This window comes from Mycosarcoma maydis, chromosome 3 (genome assembly GCF_000328475.2).
Source record: "Mycosarcoma maydis chromosome 3, whole genome shotgun sequence".
In the NCBI taxonomy this organism is placed as follows: Eukaryota; Fungi; Basidiomycota; class Ustilaginomycetes; order Ustilaginales; genus Mycosarcoma; species Mycosarcoma maydis.
Window position 1 is genome coordinate 206056 of NC_026480.1, and position 22712 is coordinate 228767.

General features: G+C 53.8%; 9 protein-coding genes across 9 annotated transcripts; 5 read left to right on the forward strand and 4 right to left on the reverse strand.

Moving 5' to 3' along the window:
- Positions 1–1123: 1123 nt before the first annotated feature.
- Positions 1124–1552, forward strand: UMAG_01505 (putative histone H2B; the record flags this gene model as incomplete). The annotated part of the gene is made up of 1 exon (XM_011389243.1): positions 1124–1552. One exon carries the CDS (start codon positions 1124–1126, stop codon positions 1550–1552), a length of 429 nt encoding a protein of 142 aa, XP_011387545.1.
- Positions 1553–2194: 642 nt separating this feature from the next.
- Positions 2195–3036, reverse strand: UMAG_10799 (uncharacterized protein; the record flags this gene model as incomplete). The annotated part of the gene is made up of 3 exons (XM_011389677.1): positions 2195–2574; positions 2663–2908; positions 2994–3036. The coding sequence occupies 3 exons, from the start codon at positions 3034–3036 to the stop codon at positions 2195–2197; spliced, it is 669 nt and encodes a 222-aa protein (XP_011387979.1).
- A 2544-nt stretch (positions 3037–5580) lies between these two features.
- UMAG_01507 (uncharacterized protein) lies at positions 5581–8961 on the forward strand (the record flags this gene model as incomplete). Its single annotated transcript, XM_011389244.1, has 1 exon — positions 5581–8961. One exon carries the CDS (start codon positions 5581–5583, stop codon positions 8959–8961), a length of 3381 nt encoding a protein of 1126 aa, XP_011387546.1.
- Positions 8962–9865: 904 nt separating this feature from the next.
- On the forward strand, positions 9866–10957 carry UMAG_01508 (uncharacterized protein; the record flags this gene model as incomplete). The annotated part of the gene is made up of 1 exon (XM_011389245.1): positions 9866–10957. The coding sequence occupies one exon, from the start codon at positions 9866–9868 to the stop codon at positions 10955–10957; it is 1092 nt and encodes a 363-aa protein (XP_011387547.1).
- Positions 10958–11618: 661 nt separating this feature from the next.
- Positions 11619–12239, forward strand: UMAG_12142 (type 1 protein phosphatase-activating protein YPI1; the record flags this gene model as incomplete). The annotated part of the gene is made up of 1 exon (XM_011389820.1): positions 11619–12239. One exon carries the CDS (start codon positions 11619–11621, stop codon positions 12237–12239), a length of 621 nt encoding a protein of 206 aa, XP_011388122.1.
- Positions 12240–12437: 198 nt separating this feature from the next.
- On the reverse strand, positions 12438–15122 carry UMAG_10800 (uncharacterized protein; the record flags this gene model as incomplete). Its single annotated transcript, XM_011389678.1, has 1 exon — positions 12438–15122. The coding sequence occupies one exon, from the start codon at positions 15120–15122 to the stop codon at positions 12438–12440; it is 2685 nt and encodes an 894-aa protein (XP_011387980.1).
- An 800-nt stretch (positions 15123–15922) lies between these two features.
- UMAG_10801 (uncharacterized protein) lies at positions 15923–17155 on the reverse strand (the record flags this gene model as incomplete). Its single annotated transcript, XM_011389679.1, has 1 exon — positions 15923–17155. One exon carries the CDS (start codon positions 17153–17155, stop codon positions 15923–15925), a length of 1233 nt encoding a protein of 410 aa, XP_011387981.1.
- Positions 17156–17858: 703 nt separating this feature from the next.
- UMAG_01510 (uncharacterized protein) lies at positions 17859–19337 on the reverse strand (the record flags this gene model as incomplete). Its single annotated transcript, XM_011389246.1, has 1 exon — positions 17859–19337. One exon carries the CDS (start codon positions 19335–19337, stop codon positions 17859–17861), a length of 1479 nt encoding a protein of 492 aa, XP_011387548.1.
- A 714-nt stretch (positions 19338–20051) lies between these two features.
- On the forward strand, positions 20052–22565 carry UMAG_01511 (uncharacterized protein; the record flags this gene model as incomplete). The annotated part of the gene is made up of 1 exon (XM_011389247.1): positions 20052–22565. One exon carries the CDS (start codon positions 20052–20054, stop codon positions 22563–22565), a length of 2514 nt encoding a protein of 837 aa, XP_011387549.1.
- Between the last annotated feature and the right edge of the window lie 147 nt (positions 22566–22712).

Here is a 22712-nt window from a genome sequence, read left to right on the forward strand (position 1 = left end):
TTGGGGGACGTGCTCAGCGAGCACGCTGAGGATGCATTGGGCAGACTGGCAGCTCAGCAGTCTCCCTTCTCAACCGTGATGCAATTCGCTTTGCATGCCAGGTGTTGCTCCACGCGCGACGCGACAACAATTCATCGTAACAGCACAGTGCTGGGAAGGGTTTGGCAGAAATTGCGGTCTCGTCTTTTTCGAAGTAGTTCTGCTGTGCTGCTACGTCCTTTTTCGGGCAGTCGCGTTGATTTCTGAGCCGCTCGACCAGAACGGAATATTTCTTTGAACACGCTACACGTCAATATTGGGATTTGCAGTCGCCGGAGCCCATATTTCACTAGATGCAAATTTTTATTATGCCTTCGAAGGCTCTAATAGAATCATTCTGCGAAGTATTTCTTAGATACTCTCAAACTCTCACTCATGCCTTCAATCACCATGACACTACCCTTTCTGATAGTGCTGCTTAGCCATACATGAGCTTGAAGCAGAATACTAGTGAGCCCGCACAGCTTCTCAATTCTGCCAGTCACGGAAGCGTACCAAACCAGGTGTAATGCGGGCCAGGCAACGAGACGACGGGAACGAATTAGGGGCGACGAAACAGCGAAAGTCTGGTTCTGATTGAATGAGGCTCGTTGGAAAACGGATGTGCGAGGCTGCTGAGCGGATACGTAGTTTGGTTGCGGAAAATTCAAATTAAGGGCGTCGTCGCCTCTAATTCGGATCAATTACGCAGAAGAGGAACAACAGCTTTTAGCGATTGATTTTGGCTCCAGTGTGGAGATCCAAAAATCACGTACCTCAATTTCATCGTCGTGGCCCGGTGAGAGAGGCAGACGCGTTTTTGGCACAATATTCGAAGCTGCTGCGCGTCGACGTGTGGATGAGAGAGGGAAAGTGTATCCATCGTTGGAAAAGACGCGCCCTGCTGGCTGTCTTGCTTTGGGCTGCGCTGTGTGTGTGCGCTTGTAATTCGACCGTGCTCTGACCGTAGACCAAATCTGTTTATAACCCAAGCCTTCTAGCCCTCCTGTCAACTTTGGACCCTCTTCTTCTTCTCTCTTTCCCACATCCGTCAAGCCTTTCCAACTCTCTCTCCCAACTCCAACAAGCTCTTACTTTGTCCAATATGCCCCCCAAGCCCGCCGAGAAGAAGCCCTCCTCCACCGCCGGCAAGGCGCCTGCCTCGTCCGCTGGCAAGGCCCCTGCTGAGGCCGCCAAGAAGACCTCGAAGGCCCCCGCCAAGTCTGGCGAAAAGAAGAAGGCCACCAAGGTTCGCAAGGAGACCTACTCGACCTACATCTACCGTGTGCTCAAGCAGGTTCACCCTGACACTGGTATCTCGAACAAGGCCATGGCCATTCTTAACTCGTTCGTCCAGGACATCTTTGAGCGCATCGCAACTGAGGCGTCGAAGCTCGCTTCGTACAACAAGAAGTCGACCATCTCGTCGCGAGAGATCCAGACGGCTGTCCGCCTCATTCTTCCCGGTGAGCTTTCCAAGCACGCCATCTCGGAAGGTACCAAGTCGGTCACCAAGTTCTCTTCGTCCAAGTAAGCGAACGCGTGTCGATCTACTGTCTCCTATTTCCATCATGTTCTCTTTCGGCCTGACGCGCTCAGCGCAACGCGTTCGTGGTGTCCTCGCAGCGACGCGTCTCTGACAGTCGCTTGCCTAGCGCAACCCATTTATCTTTGCCACTCCCTTTTCCTTTCTTGGTTGCTTTGTATCTCTTCTGTACTTTTACCGCCAGCGCTAGCATCTCTACCCTCAGATATATCCAGCAGCAATCTGAGCATATCGGTCTCAAACAATTCAGTCTGTTGCTTGTTGAGTTGACGGAGGAAGCACGGTGAGGTATCGCGTCTGGATGGGCATTGGCAGTACAGCTACGACGCGTACGTACTCGATGCGGATTGTAGCGTGTTTGGGATTAGTAGTGTGAATCACGAATGAATGCCCGATTTGATATGGCACCCGATGTTGGTTGGGAAATGGTGAACTAAGATCGGATGAGAAGCAGCTGTGAGGTACAAATACAAGAGTGACGAAAAAACTAAAGCGGGGCGTTGGTACTGCGCAAACACGCTGTCGCTGCGATGCAAAGCAGTGTGACAACGAGGCTGGTTGCGACGATATCGACTGCGAGGGAAAAGGGACGTGACGATGCCGATGATAGGGCGAAAGCTGCGAAGGCTTTCAACCACGAAGGAGACCGTCGAGAGCGGCCTGCATGCGTTGCATGTCTTGCTGTTCTTGCTCCTCGTTCAACTTTGGATCTTCGATGGCCAGATCGGGGAGGTGGTCGGTGGTGTTGGCTTGGCCAAGCTTACCATCGGTAAGCTGATAGAGCACTTTGTCGACCTCTTCCTGCGCTTCCTCTTCCAGCTCGTCCTCGTCTTCGCCTAGAACGCCCGAGTCTAGTGTATCTTCCATTAATTCTTCCATGATGCCGGCCTTTGTCATTTCGGCGCTCATCTGCCGCATCACCGCGGAAACCTCGGGTAACTTGACGAGCTGATTCGAAAGCTTCATAATCTCGGTCGATCTCTGCATGCTTCCGGTCACCTTGTACATTGCTGCAGACGCGATTTGTAGTGGGTGGGAAGTGGTGCATCAGTTGTGGTGCTCGTGCTTTGACTTTGGACGATTCCAGGTCTCACTTACCTAGCTGATGTTGCAGTTGCATGTGTATGCTGTTCAGTCTCGCTTTAGAAACTGCGAGTCGATTCTTTTGCTTTTGTGCGCGCACCACTTCTCTCGCCAGGATCTTTGCATTCTTGACATCGCCCTTCTTGGCAAGCTTTTTGATCTCTGCTTTGGTCTTGGTGGAACCTTGGTCGATCTGGCGCATCTCTCTGTCTAGCGCACGTTGCTCGGACCGCAGCTGTGACTGCACCTTCTTGACTCTCTCTGTGTTGAAATTGCTTGGTTGTTGGTCAGTGAACCAGTTGCCACTCAGAACTACGCTTGCTGTGTTAGCGGGAGAGATGCTTACCCTCTTGTGACGGTCCAAATATAAACTTGGACACCGCCTGCATGATGCCCTTTCTGCCAATCGAGGCGATGGTGCGTAGGGCTTCAGCCGATCCGAGTAGATGCAGATGGGAAGACGGGTTTGTTGATGCTCGTGTCCGTCTGCTTGGATGGATCAAGATGCTGGTGGAGCGATTGTGGTGTATATGTGGAGCTGATCGAGTTGGTTGTTTCGCAGGTGGAGTTGAAGGTGCTTGTGGAGTTGTCCATGGCACAGGTGATGTGCATATGTTAGGTTCGGGAGTCGGAACATGTGCGCACGCCGACCTTCTTTTGTGCGATACCTCACGACTCGCTGTACAGCCTCGGGGCATGCGGGTAATGCTACAATCACGAATCACGAATATCCTGTTCGTGATTCAAGTTTCTTGCTCGTTGTTGTTGCTGCTGCATTCATTTCAACTTAATTATTTCAGCGGAATGGTCGATGGAAATTATGGTGCTAAAAATGCAATCACGAATTTTCCATGGGTCGACGCAAGATACGTCCTAACACCTCTCCACACTCACGGCTCATGAATCACGGATCACGAATCACGAATAATCGGGACCTGGGAGCGCACGGATCTCGAAACCAAGTGTTGCGGGGAAGCAACCGCAAGCAGTCGTTCATTAGCACATGGATCGGGCTCGGATTTTTCGCATATTCAGATTGGTCTGACCCGATGATCGGAACAAAGCAGGTCGGGACTCACAGGAGCGACCAAAGCCGGACGACGGTGGCGCGCAATCAATCGCTGCTGAGCAAGCGCAAGCTGCAGCTAACTTAAGTCAACTTAGTTACTGTATGTGGATGCAACCGCTCGGCGTTGTGTTGTATCAGAAACGCATCAACCCGCCAAGCTGCACGGCGGAGCAATTTGACTCAGAGTTCAGCCACGCCACCAAGCAAGGCTGACAAAGCCCGATCTATTGTTACAGTCGGTCGGGCTACGATGGTCTCTATGCTGTGCATCAGTCGCGGAGAGAACGCGCGCGACGAAAAGGCTGCCTTTGCAATATGTGACCAAGTCTAGCCAAGAGGGCAGAGCGCGTCTATGAACGAGGCTAGGTGACCAATCACGAATTGGTACGGTTCGATCGGGGGACGACAAACACGACGTTTGGGAAGAATCACAAAGGGACAAGGGCAGTCGATCTTGCACGCGGTGGTCATGCATGTCGCTAATCACACCCTTGCACACGCACTTTGGCTAGACTCTGCCACATTGTCGCCCTTGTTTCGTGTGTGAGAGTTGTTAGTCGTGAGAGTAAGTCGGAGAGGAACAAGTAGTAAACTAAGTAGTAATTGTGAAAATCGTGACTTGAGATGGAATGCAACGTGCAACGTTCAAGAACGCATGTTGTGTTGTTTCTTTGCCTATTTTTTTCCTTTTTCCCTTTTTGTTGTTTAGGAAAGAGACTGTGAATTTGCCTACGCGTTTGGTTCTCACCGCTCAGCGCTATTTGACTGTCCGCTTGGCGATTCGTGATTTACTGTAGTTACTGTATGCTGGCCGGTAATAGTCCCGAGCGAAGGAGGTGGGGTCGCCTCCTTGCCTCTGCGCTTGCCTATGCGCTACGGAGGAGAATGCGTCTGCTGTAAACTTGAAAGGCAAAGCGTGCGTTAACTTACTTGTGATTGCTTCCTCGTTGAAAACCCTGCAGATACACAAATCACGACGGTCAGCCACTCCAAACAACACGAACGAGCACGAGCAAACCACAAAACACGAATAACTTAGCGCGTTGCGTTGGCAAGAAAGACTCACGACTTTTGAATACGTTTCAACACTCGTGACTCTCACCTCATACACAGTCACGAGTTGTGAGACTCGCTACGCTTCTCCTTACTTTCCTATTCGTGATTCAGTCGTGAGTGATTCTGATTTGATTGTGGATCAGAGTCGTGAGTTGTCTCCGACGTTTCTCATTCCGCAACTACGCACGTCTTTCCCGTGCTTCCACCACCGTCTGCCAGCTAGCTTCCCTGCGTTACTTTGCAGATTGGTTCAGTTTATTCCAACACATTTATCAACAAAGTAAGCTCGGTGCTGGCGCTGCTCATCATCCCGTCTTGACACACGCCACCAGCATACTCTGTCCCGGAGCGGGCTTCCAACAGGCCCCTTGCTTGCACATCGTATCCATCGTTGACCCCTGCCATCGACCCCGTCGCCTCGACCCGACATCTTGGAGCGACACCAACATCCGGAACAACACCCAAACACAACAGACCCTTACCCTTTCGACTCGCTTTCCACCTCCTTGGTTCCGTCTCATCCGACTGAATCAACATTGCACGCCTCTCATCCAACCACCTCAATCTTCTCGTGACCGGCTTGCCCTCTCATCATTACCATCAGCTACCACCATCTGTAGCACATATCCCCTAGCCCCGAACCTCGACTCCACGCCATCTCCATCAACACAGCCAATGCCATGAGGGTCATTCTTCGATAGTCGGTCGAAAGCACATCCGTCATCCTATCATAACCTCGTCCCTACCAGTTCCCCACTCTGTGAGCTTTTCTCATCAAATTTTTGCTGGAATCAGTACCCCGTCAACCATGTCGACTGTCGCTTCCAGACCCGCCTCCATTGCAAACTCGTTCTACGAGTCCGAACGGCGGCTTAGCATCGAGCCTACCAACAAAATAAAAGAGCTCGCCCGTGCCATTGGCCGCGAAAAAGACGGCCTGATGCCTTCCTTCCGTCCGCCAAGCAGCTGGACACAACGTTCCAGTCATCACGATGTCGTCTGGACTGGCGACCAAGACCACGACCACAATACAAACGACGACCAGTTCTCGGATGCCGAGAGCTGGGATGGTGACGCTCAAAAAACATTCACAGCAGACCTCGACTCTACCGCAAGTGTCTACGGCCATATTCGTCCCACTAGCATCGGCAGCTCCATCTTCGCCGGCCGCGGTGCCAAGTCCGAGCGTCGAAGAAGAGAGGTCGCACCGCCTCTGCCTAACCTTGCAGCTTCTCATCACCATCAACAGAGCAATGCTTTGCATGGTAGCGACACAGGTCTGCTCAGCCCCGCGCCGCACAACATGCACAACATGCAGAGCCTGCAGAGCCCGCGAAGCGATGCTAGCGGCTTCGATTCAAGCAGTCAGTATAGCGGATACGACGGCAAGAGTGTCACAACAGACCATGCCGACCTCGCCGACGGCTTCGATATCCAGAACAGCTCAATTTCCAAGAATCAATCGCTCCCTCCCCGTAATTCGTCCAAAAATCCACCTCCCATTCCCGTCAAAGCCGCCTCCAGAGGTAGCAACGAATCACCGCGTCGATCTGGTTCGACAGCCGATGCGGACAACAGTCCAACACGCAACCCCGCCCCTTCGAATGCGAGCACCAACAGGCTGCCCGATGGATTGCTCATGCCGAAAATGCCTCCGGTGCCCATGACCGAGGACCTGACTCGCTCGCGAAAGCCAAACTCTCGACGCGAACGATCGCCCGTCTTGTCCTTTGATGGCGGTGCAGCCGAAGAGGAGAGGCTGCTCGTCGAACTCCAAAGCAACCTCGCAAACGATCCCCGCAGAGTCAGCACGCTAGGTCCCAAGGTTAAAAAGAATGCTCCCGCTCCCTGGGAGTTGGGCGGAGAAGATGTTGCCTCCACAGCGGGTCGACCCTCTCTGCGCGAAGCCCTGCGTCCAAGCACAGAGACGTTCGAAAAACCTTTCTCACGCTTCAAGTCGAGACCATCCATTGATGCCTCGATGCCCGGCCCAAAAAGTCCAATTCCGCCTCAAGTGCCCTCGGGCCTGGCGCACGCTTCGCACCCTTCCAATGTCGCATCACTCGAGCCAGAGATGCAGAAGCAAGATGACGCGCACTCTGCATTCGCTAATCAGCGATCGCGTTCCAAGAGCGTCTCGAGCAGCGCCGTCGGTATGTTGAAGGGTCTCGGTTTAGCTGGCGCAGCTACGCCAGCTTCCAAGAAGGGCAAGCTCACCAAAGCCTTACGCCTTGTCGGTGCTGGCGGTTCTTCACAGCCATCCCCATCTCCGCTTCCGGAGCGCATCGCGCCGGTCAACGGCAACCCCACTGGATCCTGCCCAGCCGCTCCTATTGGCTTTGCAAGCGAGCTGCCCCAGAGCCGTTCGATGCGCCATCTCAACGGAGCCAATTCTTTGCTTTCAGCAACCAAGAGTCAGGCCGACCTGGCCAGCATGATCATGGCGACCAATTCCAAATTCCGCGATCAGGCCTGTTCTCCGCCGCTTCCATCACCAAACAACAGCAACGCATCGCTTCCTTCACCGCACATCGGTGGCACCCGATCTCTGGGCTACAGAAAGGACACGCTGAGTCCCATCGATACGTCCACCTTTGCCGCCGAACAAAGCCATTTTGCCAACTCGATGGATCGGGCTCGTTCGCATACACCGCCAACGCGCCAACTCAGTGTTGCCTCACATTTGGCAACCTCGATCGATGACATTGCGCCGCGCAGCAGTAGCCTCGAAGACGAGCAGGCACTCGGCTCGACGCCCGCCGAGGGCGAGTCAACGCCCATGGGCAAGGCTTCTGCAGTTGCGTCCACTTCACAGCCTCGAAATTCTTCGCCTTCGACCCATCAGACTGGAAGGATTTCGGCGTCTTCCAGCCAGACATCTGGCAGTCTCCCCATGCCCGGCAACATCGAAGGCGTGCCGTACAAGCTCATTTCTCTCCAGGAAGCTCGCGAGCAGGCGCGTCAAAAGCAGTCCGAGTGGCTTGCTTCGTCAGGGGCTACCACAGCAGTCAAGCCCTCGCCGTCGCCGTCGCCCTACCTTGGCTCGGGCGACGCTGCCCACGATGAAACGGGCCTGCAGCGCGACGCTTCGAGCGACGGCCAATCCAGCTTGCGATTGCTCAAGAACAAGAAGAGCGGCTTCTTGATGCGCAAGCTCAAGAAGGACAAGGGCATCAGTATTGACCTCGACGGCGTGTCCACGTTCCCGACCAGTGGAAGCAACCGAGATCTGGCGCGATCGAGCAAATCGCCTATGCCATCTTTCTCGGTGACCGGGATGGAGGATGAGGAGGGTGACGAGCTCAAGCCACTCACTTTGCTCGAGAAGCCGGCGCTGCAAATTCGACCCGTGTCGTCCATGTTTTCCGGTTTCGCTCCGGACTTTTTGGATGCCGCTGCGTTGTCGGAAGGCCATCTGCGTGAAGCGTCGAATAGCTCTTCGACCAGTTCGAATGCGCTGCTTACGCCTCACAGCCCCGTCAGCCAAACATTTCGAACAGCTTCGCCTGCATCCTCTCAGTCTGGCCGTTTTACGCCGAGCAGCAGCTCCAACAAGCCCCAACTCGCCGAGATTCGGCCTCCTCCACACGGATCTGCAGTACCTGGACCCGCTGTACCTGGCTCTGCCGATAGCAACTGGAGCGGCTTGGGCGGCGCATCTGGTATCAGTCGTCTTCCCAGCCTGGATGCCGGCGCGAGCTCCTCGGACACGCAATCGCAGTTCCATTCGCCTGCCAATTCGCCACTCACACCGTCGTTCCACCAATCTGTCCACGGAGCAGCTTCTTCGCACAACGGAACAACACCATTGATCGAAGAGACGGCTGCTTTCTCGCCACCGCCAAGCCCACAGATCCCGGAAGAGGTGCGACAGCGTGCGCGTGAGATTGAAGCACAAATCCAAGAACTCTGCAACGAGCTCCACGAGCTTCGTGTGAAGCATGTGGGCCAAGGTACAGCGCCCACCTTCCGACCTAGCGTGGCTGACGACGGAGAGCAGCCCAAGGAGCACCAAGCGACGGGAAATTGCCCTTCGTGCGGTTGCGGATGCGCAGAACATCGCCGTTTGCAGAGCATCAACGAAGCAGCGGTGCTCAAGGGGATCAGCGTGCTCGACAGAGGCCGTGCACTGAAACCTTCGTCCAACATGGGCAACACGGGCAAATTCGGTGGCTACACGAATCGTTGAGCTGCCCCAATCCCTTTTTCCATTGCTGATCGTGATCATCGATAGGATCGCTTTTCCACTTTTCCTGTAGCTCTAGATCGCACATTCACGATTCCTTTGATCCTTGTTCTTCGTTAGACACTACTTGAAGTATGCCGATTTTATACCCAATACCATCCTCGCACGGCCTTTAAAGCGATGACACTGACGACTCACACTGTGAAGTCGACGACCGTGTGGCAGTCGTGAGTCTGTGAGTGGTGAATGATTACCACTTTTTATTCATTTTCAGAACCACGCACGACGAAAGCGAATCGTGAATCACGAATGCTAGATATGTCGTTCGTGACTGGTGATTGGTGATTGTCGGCGTTCAATCTGGATGAAGCCAGAAGCACTGTGCACGCGTGGCGTGTGTGTTGATTGCATCAAGCTGCATAAGAATCAAGACGCCGGCAGACATGTTATTCAAGCGTTGATAGCACGCAGATGCAGTATACATTTTGCCCATCGCTCCTACCTTCTTGATGTGTACCACCTGTGTGTGTGCATGTCAAATCAAGGTGCCATAAAGTTGTGAAGTGCAGCGCAGCAAGAAAGCCCGAAAGGTCACTGGGTGATGTACTTTTCTTCGGCCAACTTGGGCGGCGAGTCGGTGAGTATCTGGTGGGTCAAGCTCAGATCATCACGGTGAAAGCGTGAGAGATAGGGGGAATGAAGCTCAGGGTTCAAACACACTCACGACTGACAGACAGCGCTTGTCACACAAATCGTGAGTGCCGAGTGTTGGTCTCATTTCGTCACCGCTCCCTGAGAGTGGCACGCAAGCACTCGCGACTTGGCTTATCTTTAGCGTAACTCGGATCTTCGCTTTCTCCTTCCGCTCTATCACCATTTTCGTCGTTCACGGTAGATATCACAAGCCATGACGAGGCTCACATCCCATTCTCAGCTCTCAGAGCATCAAGTGCATCCAGACCCAACCGCAACGGCTCCCCTTTTGCCCGCATCGGCGCCTCTTCCGCATCAAGCGACACCTCTGCACAAACCACCACGATGGTGGAGTCCTGCGTTCGGAGCGCACACCTCTTCTACTGGTCAATCTGGATATGGACTCGAACCCAACAGTTGGGCCAAGCTTCGTTACGTCTACCGCCAAGAGCTAGCTGAATTCTTTGGAACGTTTCTCATCCTTATTTTTGGCGCCGGTGTGGAATGTCAGGTCAACATGCACTACCACTCTGGTGAGACCAGAGATGTAGCTGCGTATGGAAGCTATTTTCAAGGACGTCTTGCTTGGGCGGCGGGTGTAGCAATGGCAGTTTGGGTGAGTGGCGGTATCAGTGGTGGTCATTGTAATCCTAGCGTCACCATTGCGCTGGCGCTGTTTCGTGGATTTCCATGGAGCAAGGTGGTTCCTTTCATTATTGCACAAACGCTAGGTGCAACATTTGCCAGCCTTTTGGTATACGCCAACAACGTGACCAACATTGATCGATTTCAAGGCGGCATAGGTGGAATTCGCACCGTCAAGGGCCCCGGAAGCACAGCTGGGTTCTTCTTCACGTTGCCCGCTAAGGAACTCTCGTTCTGCTCTGCATTCTTCTCGGAATTCTTGGCCACTGCAATCTTGCTATTTGTGGTGTTTGCATTGGCAGACACGGCGAATTTGAAACCGCCCAAGGGAACACAACCTTTTGCCATGTTCATTGTGCTGCTGGGCATTGGTGCTAGTCTCGGATACAATACGGGGTATGCGATCAATGGTGCCAGAGACACAGGTCCGAGGATTGCGCTTTGGCTGGTAGGATATGGCTCCGACGTGTGGACGCACGATGGTTGGTACTGGTTGTGGAATCCTTGGTTAAGCAGTATCGCCGGTGGAGCGGCGGGAGCGGCGATGTACGATGCATTCTTGTACACCGGTCAGGATAGCCCGTTCAACAGGCCCAAGAAGGTGGGAAGGAGCGCATATGCATCGCTGGTTCAGGAGCATGCTGAGGAAGAACAAGCCTAGGCTACTTCTGGATACGAACCTGATCGTGTGCACCATTCAACACGAGTAGACACCAGACACGAGACCAGATAGACAGATACTTTTCGTTTGATTCCACCAGCATCTCAAATACATAGACACACACGCTTGTTTGCCTTTCCATATAGATCCATGCGCTCGATCCGCAGTGGGGATCGATTCGCGCCCTGCTTGGATGTGAGAAGTTCTGCGAGGGTCGTTGATGTGAATCCTGAATCACGAATGCCATGCCGCCGATTTCTACGAATGCTAACAAAATCGTGAATGGGCGGTTTTTCGTGTTTCGTCTGTGTGTTTTTTTCCGGCTCGTGGCTCGAATTCGTGACTCGTGACTGACTCTTGACTCGTGCTCTCCACATGGATTTGTGAGTGAAATTCTCACGACGAATCGTAAATCGTAAATCGTAAATCGTGAGTGATTCGTGATTCACGAGAAGCTCAGTTTTGGTATGAGCAAGCGATGGGTTGGGCTTTCTCACGTCGGTTGTCACCACGCTCAACCATCGTGATCGTCATCACACGTCTGCAGCACTCTAGGTTTACATAGCAGGTGTCAACTGTACATGAATCCCGTCGCATTGTACGACGCTTTATCGGAGATTTAGAAAACCTCGACCGCAGTTCAAGCGCGCAAGTGCAAGCAATGACGAGTGGATCCACCAACTCGTCTTCCTCGGGAGCGGGTGCATCGCAAACGCTGACGCTTACAGCCACCGAAGCTTCTCGTACACAAGCTACAGACTCGGATGGAATTCTACATCTACGTCCCGGACCCGGACGGTCTGCCTCCGCGACGACGAGCTCACGCAGGGTAGTCTGGACGCAAGAGACGGTGGACAACGAAGGGTTGGGTCGCAAGAAATCCAAGATCTGCTGCATCTATCATAGACCAAAAGCGTTCGATGAGAGCTCGGACGAGTCATCGGATAGCCCCACTGACTCGAGCTCAGACTCGGATGAGCATAGTACCGACTCAGACAAGGACGCCCCGAATTACTCGAAAGCGATCAAGGATAAGTTGAAGCAGCCCAACTCGAACGCTCACCATCCCACTCATCATCCTCACGACACGTGTCAGCATGCACATTCAAACCACGCTTCGAAATCGTCCAAACAAAAGTCCAAGCGCAAAGTGCGCTCTTCAGCACGCTCACAGACGATTACCAAAGAACAGACAGATGGCCCAACAGATCAACACCACAGCCACGCAGACAACCATGCAAAGCCATTCACTCCCAACGCATACGAACGTGGCCCACGATGAAGTCTGACTGCTTCCATCAGCGCTTCTTGCTTCCGACACTTGGAGGCTAACACACACACACACACCCCAACCGAGTCAGCTCATGCAACACCGTCATCGGGCCATGTGAACATCACAGCCACTACTACGTGTCAGAGAATCACGAATCTGGTAACAGCTATCATCGCATTTTCGGCACAGCACGCCTACATAACACAATCATGCAAAAGGATCAAAGTCCTTCCAAGCGTCTGTGCTCTGCGATTTCGAGCCGCCACCGCCTGAAGTCACCGGCTTGTTGGGCTGCAGAACGCTCCCGCCCCAACCTGGAGCGCCACTTGGAGCCGGTTTGCCGGACGTGGGCGCCATCATCGTCGGGGCAGCTTCGATAGCAGGCGGGGCGCCAAACGAGGACGCGCTCGTGCGCGTCATGGTGGTGTTCCAGTTGGATCCGGTTGCAGGTGGAAGCGAGATGTTGTAGTTGGGTCCTCCGGTTGGGTTCGCAGATGACAGTGCAGGGGCGGACAAGGTCGAAAAAGACGAGGTAGACGGTTGCAGAACGGTGGACCAACTCGGTGCGGCTATTGGGGTGGTCGCTGGAGAGATCGGGTTGATGGATGTGGTCAAAGAGCTTGTGCTGAGCGTCGTTGGGCGCGTGTACGAGGGTGGCGGAGCCAACGAGGGTGGTGTTGCTATTGTGCTGCTGCTGAGGCGTGTCGACGAGCCATTGGTCTTGGCCAAAGACGATGCCGAGGGCAGTGTGCTTCCAGACTTGCCCGTATGCGTCGGTGTCAACCCTCCGATGGGGGTGTGAACATTGGACACTGCTGGCGAAATGTCGCTGGCCACCGCCAAGCTTGGCGTGCCTGCGACTGCACCGGCTGTGCCAAGTGCAGCAAATTCGTCGGCCAAGCCAAACGGATCATCGACCACCTTCTTTTCGCCTCCTCCGGCAGTCTTTGTCTGCCCCACCAGCGTGGCAAAGTCGATCTCTCCTCCTGCACCGATCGCCGTCACACCGCCTCCCGATCCTCCCGCGCCCATTCTGTTACCGCCTTCACCGGTGTATGAATCTGTATGATCCTGCATGCGTTTAACATCACGCAAGTGCGCCGTGTGCTCCTTCTCGACCCTCGCACTCATTTCCTTGACAGCCTTCATGAACCTGCCAAACTGCTCTGCGTTCAACATGGGGCCCATGCTCATCACCCACAGCTGCGGGATAATCGCGGTGGCCAACGTCTCCCTGTCCACTTTGGACGCCATGCTCTCGTGCACGGCTAGCGTAGCGACCATGACGCTGGGTTCCTTGGTTTTAATCCTGGCCAAGATGGGGACCAGCTTTTCGGTCAAAGTGTACTTGTCCAGGATAGACACCATGGCGTGGAAGCAGATGAGACAGTTGACTTTGACACTGAGCACCTTCGTCTTGGCGAACAGAGAGGCGAGTTTCGGGAAGAGCACTTCTTTGACGTGGGCATACTCGAGGATCTCTGCCAAACGCGGCACGGTACGCAACGCCTTTTCTTGCACCATGACGTTTTCTGCCTCGAGCGCGGCGTATAGCAGCGGTGTCACTTGCTCGCGGAACGTAGTAGGTGCAACCTTGGGTACGAACAATGGCTCGATCTGATCGAGCAATAAGAGCATGTTTTGTGGCGGATCCTGCACCGAGAACAACGGCTCGAGTTTGGGTAACACTGAATTCGTAAATTCGAGCGAAGACAGGTTCTTGCTGATGTGAAACACGTTGGGCAAGATAAACGGCAACAGCGATCGGTCCGTCATCAGCTCCAACACCGCAGGCAGCACTTTTCGACGCAGCAATCGATCCGAGAATTGCGGTAGGATTTTGAGCAGACCTTTGAGGTACTGCACTCTCTCTTCCTTTGTGCGTCCTGCAAAGCTGTCGCGTTCCATGAATTTGAGCGTCGAGACGAGGATCGAGTTGAAGTAGCCTGATTGCTGAAACGACGCCGCTGACAGCCTTGCGCCAGGATACCGGGTGAGTAAGTTAGACATCAGATCGAGCACGTCCCTGCCCATACGCGACCAGCTTTGGCTACCGATGACTGTACTCAGCTGATCGGCATTACTCCTGAGGTTGGGTAGCGAATTACGATTTCGGAACGGAGCACTGCCCTTGTTGTGGACGGCGTAGACGACGCAACCCAAGCTGTACATGTCGTTTTCAGGAGCTAGCTTTTCGTCGAGCGCGTACTCGGGTGCCATGTAGTCGAAGTTCCTGCTCATAGCTGGTGGCAAACTGGGATCGTAGTCTGGGAATGTCCATGGCGTCTGACCACCTCCACCGGCAAGCTCGAGTGGTGTGAGGAAAGAAAATCCCGCCAACTTCCAATCACCCTTTGCGTTGATCATGATGGACTCGGGCGATAGGTTCTGATGCACCATCTTGGCGGTATGTAGGAACTCCAATCCTCTAGCGACTTGCAAGAGACCTTTCTGGATCTCTACCTCGTCCAATTGCACGTCTTGTCGGTGATCTGATATGAGCGCTTCCGATAACGAAGCAAACACCTGCTCCGTAGCAAATGCCACATCGTTGCGCGACTCTTCCAATGGCTCGACTACCTCGAGGATACACGGATGACGCAGGCGTGTCAGTGAAGATGCTTCCTTTTTCAGCTGTTCCGTGATGCGCTGTCGAACTTGCCCGCGCGTCGAAAAGGAATGCATCCATATCGAAACCGTGTTTTTCGACGCAGAGGCTGGACCAGACCCAGATGCGCTCCCAGTCGCGGTCGAGGAGGAGGCATTGCGAGTAGCTTTGTAGATCTTCCACAGCCCACAGTGCGCTGGAGATTGCGACTCGTCAATCGTGTAGTTGACAGAGATGTTGGTGCGACCAAAGTAGGATGACGCTTGGCTTAGGAATGACGCCATCTTGAACTCTTGACCTTCTCGCGACACCGCACGGAGACTTGCACCACCACCGAATGGCAAGATGTCGTACGCAGCCGTAGCAAAGCTGTTTGTTGCTTGGAAGATGCTTCAACGACGGTGGAGAGGATGATGGCGCACGAGATTGATGATTGCCGTGTTGAAAGGAACAAGTGTGAAAACGTGATTCTGAAAATCACGAATCGACAAGAACAACACTCGTGACTCACGACTCACGTGTGCTGCTGTGCCATGTGTTCGTGGTTGTTGGCGTGGCAGACTAACTCACGACTCTTGACTTCTGCATCACACGAGTACGAATTCGGCAAAGACCTACAGGTGCCAGTCCCGACTGTCCGCGCCACCTCTCTGCCCTTCACGATCTAGCGCTTCACGATCTAGCGCCCATTTCTACCATACCTTCGACACGCTATGGTCTTCAGTTCACAGGCAGTGGAACGTCTCACCCGGAATCAATTCTCTACGTACACAATCGAGTTCCATGAACCATGACTGGGGATTATTATTCGCGAATTGGCCGGCGAGGGCCTGTGCTGTGCTAATTAAAGTGCTTATCGCAAACACTTTACATGCTTGGCGAGACAAAATTCTTATGCTACCGGACCGGCGAGTGACAGTGTGAATGAAATGGCCAATAGGTGCTGCTGCTGCAGGTGATGGTGATGAGGCTGCATTTTGCAGAATCTTGGTGTCCAAAGAGGTAGGACCCGGCAAGACAGGGCGCGACTGAAGCTGAACTGAGCCACATGTCGCTAAGCGGGTCACGGGTCACGGGTCATGGGTCAGGGAGCAGGGCCACCGAGGCCGACAGCAGCAGCAAGGTTGAGCTGTCTGCCAGTGGCATCGACGACAGTTCCACGAGTGCCCAAACCGATGCCATAGCCATTGGCCTTCCTGCTATCCGCGTGCAGCTCAGCGGGGTCGTGCCACCTGGCTCGACACCAGATGCACGTCCGATCCAAACCGCGCGAATTGAGCCAAGTTTCGAGACAGTCTGTGTGAATGGGGCGTCCGCACGATTTCAGACAGAACTCGAGTCCCTCCACGCTGCCAGCTTCCAGATCCTCATAACAGACTCCGCAGACGTCACCTTCTTCTGGGATGAGACGCTTACCGCTAGGTGCTGCGTTCTCGTTTGACTCAGAGTCGACGTGGTCGGGTCGATATCCTACCGCGCTCTCCCACGCTTTGCGGAGCTCAGGATTGGCCATTGCCTGCTCTGTCGGGTTTTCCAGAGCTTCGTCAAAGACTTGGTTGAGTTCTTGTTCGGTTAGGCGGATGCGCGAGAAGACAGGCAAGTGGCCTTGGAGCCGTAGAACTTTGATATAGACGAACATGAGGTGTTTGCAGACTTGATGCCGAAGCGCAAAGTCCATGCAGCTGCAATTAACCTGGCGATCCAGTGTAACCTTGTACACGTTGCCTTTGGAGCCACTAATGTCGAATTCCTCTCGCAGCCGAGTGCCATTGCGAAAGCGGTGAATCAGGTACATGCGCTCGAGGCTCACTTTGACGATGCGTTTGATGACAGCATCATCGAGTTTGCCAAAGTGGTCGTCGCTGCGAAGCTCTTCGAGTTTGGCACGCTCCATCGCAGCCTTTGTCATCTTCTTGGGCTTCTTCTCTTGCTTGTCGACATCCTTGCCTTTGCTCTTGCTGTTGCCCTTTGCGGGCGACGTCTTGGAATCTTGGGTAGAGGGCTTCTTAGACCTGCGACTTGGTGCTTCATCTTGTTCGTCAAGCTCATCTACGGCCGAGGTCTGACCGGGATGCTTGCGAGATGGAGCTGCATTGCTGATCGATCGCCTTCGCTTGACGCCGCCTGTCACATTACTCTTGCGTGGCTCGTCCGCGTTCCGAGTCAGCGCTTCGACAGGACCGGAGGGAGATGTTGATTTTGGAATCGAGGATGGCTTGGTCCGCGTCGACTTCCGAGTTGCTGTTCTGGCTGGATGCTGAATGTCGGAGCTCGACGTGCCAACAACCTCGGAGTTAACTTCCTTGAGGTCAGACATCTGAGGTTACTGTCGACGAGGCCTAGATGAAAATGTGTGACTCTACTCGGCGCATCCAAATTGGCAGACCGGCTGGACGCCACCAATGACAAGGTGACTGGTCACAGAGTAGACGAAAGGAGAAAGCTCAACCGCAAACACGTAGCCATGGAGAGGCTGTGGTCGTTAAAGATGGGCTTCTGTGCAAGACAAGACACAAGGGTGCGGATGTTGTGTGCACGGATCCACGAAATTGAGCAGTCACGAGTTGCTCTCACCGTTGCTCTCACCGCACTCAAGCGCCTCAAAGAGCTCAGTAGACTAATTGCGACTGAACTGTGGCAAGAGACACTGAGCACAGCAGCTCTGTGTTTGGTTGCTCCCGTTGTTGAGCAGATGGATGCGCAGTTCGTGCGCCAAGGCAAGCACTGACACGGAGAGCTGAGCATCGGAAACGGCCGAAAGTCGCAAGTGGAGTCGTGAGGGGAAAGTGCTTCCAAGAAAACAAGGCGCGGATCAGCCTCGTAACACACGTGCACACGACATTCGAGTCATGAATCATAAATGCAAGACTCGTGATTCCACACGCGTGAAGCGGCTCACGCCTGTGCTTCGCTACACGACTATCAGCAAGGGTATCGATGTGGTATTCATCATGATGTGATGAGAGCTATGCCAGCCAAACTAGACCCACGACTTGTTTGAAACAGAAGAGCTAGCACTATCAGAAGGCAGCTAGCACCTCCTGAATGATCAATGGTACATCGTTGGCCTTCTGCAACGCTCGCAGCCTCGCCATAGATGCTTCGGGCATGTCGTACTGCTCGCCCGTGGACGAAGTTACGCTGACTTCATCGATGCGACCGCCAACATCCTGGAAACGGAGATTGACGTGCACCAGAGACTGATCAGGCATGGCAATTGATTTTCGCTTTCGTCGCGCGCCCGAGGCATTGGCCGCGGACTCTTCCTGCTGCGACTTCTGCATGCTTATGATCGAGTCGAGCGGCAACTTGTACGTGATACGGATCTCGTTGGAAGAGACAGCTTCGATCTCGTCAATGCCGAGCAGCGACCGTAGCAAACTGATGGTGGCTGCATGACTGGCGCAGAGTCGTTCGGTCTCGAGGTCTCGGCCGCCGTCGACACCCATGCCCAACTTGGCCTCGTTGGCGTACTTTTCTGCCAACGAGCGTTCAGCGTTGATTCTGTCGAGCGCTCTCAAGGACGAAGCGAGATCCTTCTTTGTTGCTTCGATGGCCTTTTTCATGTTGGTCGTCTTAGCCTCGACAGCCGTCATCTCTTCGACCTGCATGTCACAATAGTCTTCAGCCTCGCTGGTAGTCAGCGGTCCATCCCTTGCTGCGATCGCAGCAACATTTCTACCCTTTCCATGGCTTTGAGCACGAATCTTGGCCAACTCAAGCTCCATATCTCCAATCTCTTTGATGAGCAATTCAGCCTCACGACTGTCCCTCTCGACCTCCTTCCAGGGCTCAAATAGTTGTTCGGCGGCTGCGTCGACTTCCTTTCGCAGGCCACGCACTTCGGCTTTGGCTTCGGTGAGCTGCGTCTTGAGCGTCTTGGCAACACGTTCGCGTTCGGCGACCTCGGCAGCCGAGTAAACAGTGGCCTCTTTGCCGGAATCGAGGTCGTCCTGGATGTCGGCCATGAATCGCATTTTGGTTTCTTGCTCGAGGTAGATAAATTTGAGCTTCTTGAAATAGTCGAGCAGCAGCCTCTCTTCCTCTACAAGTCCCTCTGGCCATTCCTTGTAGACGGCCCAGTTGATGTCGAGTTCGCCTTGGCCTGCAAGTTGCGACAAGCTGCTACGTCTGCGCTTGGCTGGCGACGCGTTTTCGCCAAACAGGCGTCTCTGGTTGCTGCGGTCTGCTTTCGACAGCAGCTGGTCTCGAAGCGTGTGGAGTGAGAGGTTGTCTGGAGAGATCTCGAACGCGTTGGTCGCCATCTTGGTGGGCGATCGAGCAGAGAGCTGAGGACCGAGCTCGGCAAGAAGGGTTCTGGCTTGACCGATGACCCCTTTGATGGCGTCTGCGTTGAGGTCCATGGATGTTGTGACGGGTTTATCGTCTGATTCACCTTGTGCTTGTCCAAACTTGACCTTTCGAGAGCGCATTGTTGCTTCCACTTGCACTTCCGAAGTGCGGCCGCGTGAAGATCGTCTGGAACCAGCACCCACCATATCTGTGAGTTGGCCGTGTTAGAAGTAAGAGTGAATGGTCGATGTGTTGGTGGATCGAGGGTGTGTGACACTTTGATCGTGGGGTGGGGGTGATTCGTGAAATTCTGCGAAAAGCCCCGAGACGCGCCTGGAGACCAACACCAACACGAAACACGCTCCTTGACGCTTGCGACTCTCTGCGTCACCAAACTCGGACAGGCACACACGTGACCTGCTCGACCTGCTCGTGTGTCTCTGCTATTATCATTCGGCGTTGTGCCTTTCTCTCCACCTCGAAGCGCACTTTTTTCTTTTCTTTTTGCTGCGTTGTGTTTAACTATCATGGATATATACAGTATATATATATAACAATATGTTACGTCAAACTCACTGACTCTAGATTCGTGACTGCTTGAGTTACTCACGACTGAATCGTGAATCACGAATCACGATTTCTGGTTAAGTAACGGCGAGGTGACAGAGCACGAAGGCCATCCCGCATCTCGTCAGGGTCTATGGGTCTCTCAAGAAGAAGCTCACGTCGATCTTTCTTTTGCATGTTGGCTTGCTTTTCATATTGCTCATACTAGTGGGCTGATCATCCTTTGCAACGTTTGCTTGTCGCTCTTTCCGTCTTGTGCCTCTCCCGTCACATCCTGACATTCATGAAGCACTCTCACTTGTGGCCACTCAACACCTCGCTGCGTCGCGACTGCACTCTTGTAGTAAGCGGGCATGGACGAGGAGATCCTTGAAGCGACCAAAGCGCTCTGTATTTCCCCTCAAGCAGACAGAAGTCACCGCGCAACATCCTCACTCGCCGCCTCTAGCACGCATCGCCGCCATCTCGAACCGCTCGACTTGAATCGTATCCCCGTGCCATCACTGAATCCAGACATCAATGGCGCCTCTTCAGCAGACGCTGACATCAGAACTCCCTTCGCGTCCAAAGAAAACATGAGTGGAGGAGTTAAGAGGCCCCGGCGTGGGTCACTCCAAGCTGGCAGAAACGCCTCTGAATCACTGCCTGCCTCGAAACTCGCCAGAATCGATCGCGACTGCGCCGGTTCGAACGCTCAAGCAGCCATTGTCATATCAGACTCTGACGATGCCGCCGACCAAATCGACGACCAAGAGGCTTTAGACGCATCGCTCGACGACTCGCCTACCGCTTTCCATCGCCAGAATCTGGCGAATCTCTACACTTATCATACGCCCACAAAGACGCGAACTGTGAATAAGCCAGATCCCGACACGCTGCCAAAGACGCTGAATCTTCAGCCTGCCCAAAGTACTGCAGAGCTCCCGTCGGCTCGAAAAGCGTCCACAACGACTCCAAACGCAGAAGCATCTGTGCCAATGCTCTCCGCAAATAGCCCACTACCGACGGACAATAAGCCGAAGAAGTCAAAGGGCCTGAAAAGAGCTACAATCCAGCTCAAGAAGACACTGGAGGCTGCCAAAGAGCTACGAGTTACTCCTCTGAACCTCGATCGCGTCTCATCTGCCGGATTCCGACTCATCACTCGATGCTCTTTCTGCGCTGGAGCTTTTGCCAAATCTGCTTCAACCAAAGTCAAGCAGGAGCACATGTCGTGGTGTGCTCCACTTCAAGGTGTCGAGCGAGCTGCAGCTGCCGTCCACACCGTCTCATCCGACATCTCACGTGCCCTCCAACGCGACGAGCAAGATAAGAAGAAAGCCGCCGAGGAGCGCACCCTCCTCCAAGATGTCATGCACAATGCCGACATTATCATGCACGAGGGGCGTGCAAGTCAGATCGCCACATCATCCAAGATGCGAGGCAGGGTTAAGGTCCTCACAAAAAAGCCCATCAAGCGTGCAGTCAAGTCCTCGGTACTGGTCGCCGAAGACCCAGCGAGCATTTTCAGCATCGCCCCTCAGCCTCCTGGCCACAATTTGCTCCCTGCCCGTAAAGCGATGCTCGCAGCTCGCGACCTTGCTAACCAGATTTTCGGCAACGCCGTCTCGCTCTTGGCAGACTCGAGTGAGAGCAAAGGCGTAGGAGATGCAGAGCTCATCAATGAGCTGCCACAGGTGATTTCAGATGCGAATCTTGCTTCGACATTGCGAGGCTTTAGTTCACAAAGCATCAACGGTGACACCAATCAGGCCAAACATCTCCCTCTTGTCTCTGCCGAGCAGGTCTTTGCTTCCATGGCATCCACGAGTCCGCAGAAAAGCCCTGTAAAGGCGCTGCAGAAATCTCGTCAGCGTCAGCTTTCGCGGGAGCAAGACACATCGATGGGATTGGAAGACTTGACCATCATTCCAAAAAGTCCGAATCCTCCACAGACACAGCCATTTGCGCCATCAAAGCTGGCCCAACGCCAGCAAATGCAGCATGACAAACCAAGGGAACCACTTTTTGGTGCTGAAACAACGTCACGGTCTTTGCTTGATCTCATACAGAAGAGCCAAGCTCAAGATGAGAGCGGTACTCACGGCGAGTCGAAACGTAAAGCAGACGAGAACAGCCAGAGGATGGGCGACATTTCCGCAAAGCGAACCAGATTGGACACGGAAGATCACTCGACGGGTACACATCGGCACAGGTTGCGCAAGGTCATGTCTCAATCTGGGTCGCCATGCTCCTTGGACAGGCAGGAGATGGATGTGGACGACGAGCCGATTCGACCAGCATCATCCGCTCGATCTGACAAGATGCACCTTTCATGCACGGGTAAGCTCCAAGAACAATCTTGCATCAGTACGCCCAGGTTCGCCACGAACACGACGGTTGCAACGAACGACATTGAGCCTAAGGCTTTCTCTAACTTTTCACAGAGAATTCCGATCGATGGCAGCCACCGGGACGAGACCGTCACAAAAATGGGAGAAAGCCTTGCTCCGATCCTCGATGCTGACAGTCTTGTCGAACAAGCTGAGGATGACGATGAGGACTCCAAGTCGTTCCTAGACATGTTGGAGCCTCTGGATGTTACAGACGCGCCTGCCGTCTCTCGAATACCATATCTTTCCGAGCCTTCGTCCGATGATGTATGCGAACTAGAGACGAGAGAGATTTCATATATGAGTACGAGGATGCTCGTCGCTTGTAGCGGTGCAAATACCGCCTCCGAGTATCGGCAAGGCACCAATCTCTCTGCGATTCCGATGGCGATTCCGATGAGCATCTCGCCATGCTCATCGTTCATGCTGTCAGAGGCTGCTGCAAAACATGAACAACGCGAGCCGGCCGTGTCAGACTCTGATCCAGAGCTGTGACTCGTCACAGACCATCGCTGCACCGGCAGTCGTCCAGGATGAACCATTTTTACAGCTTCCTTTCGTCTCGCAATCGTAGTACTTGACAGCAGTTTCCCCAGTTTTCGTGACATCCTGTTCGTTGGCGCAGTAATACGATGTGTATCA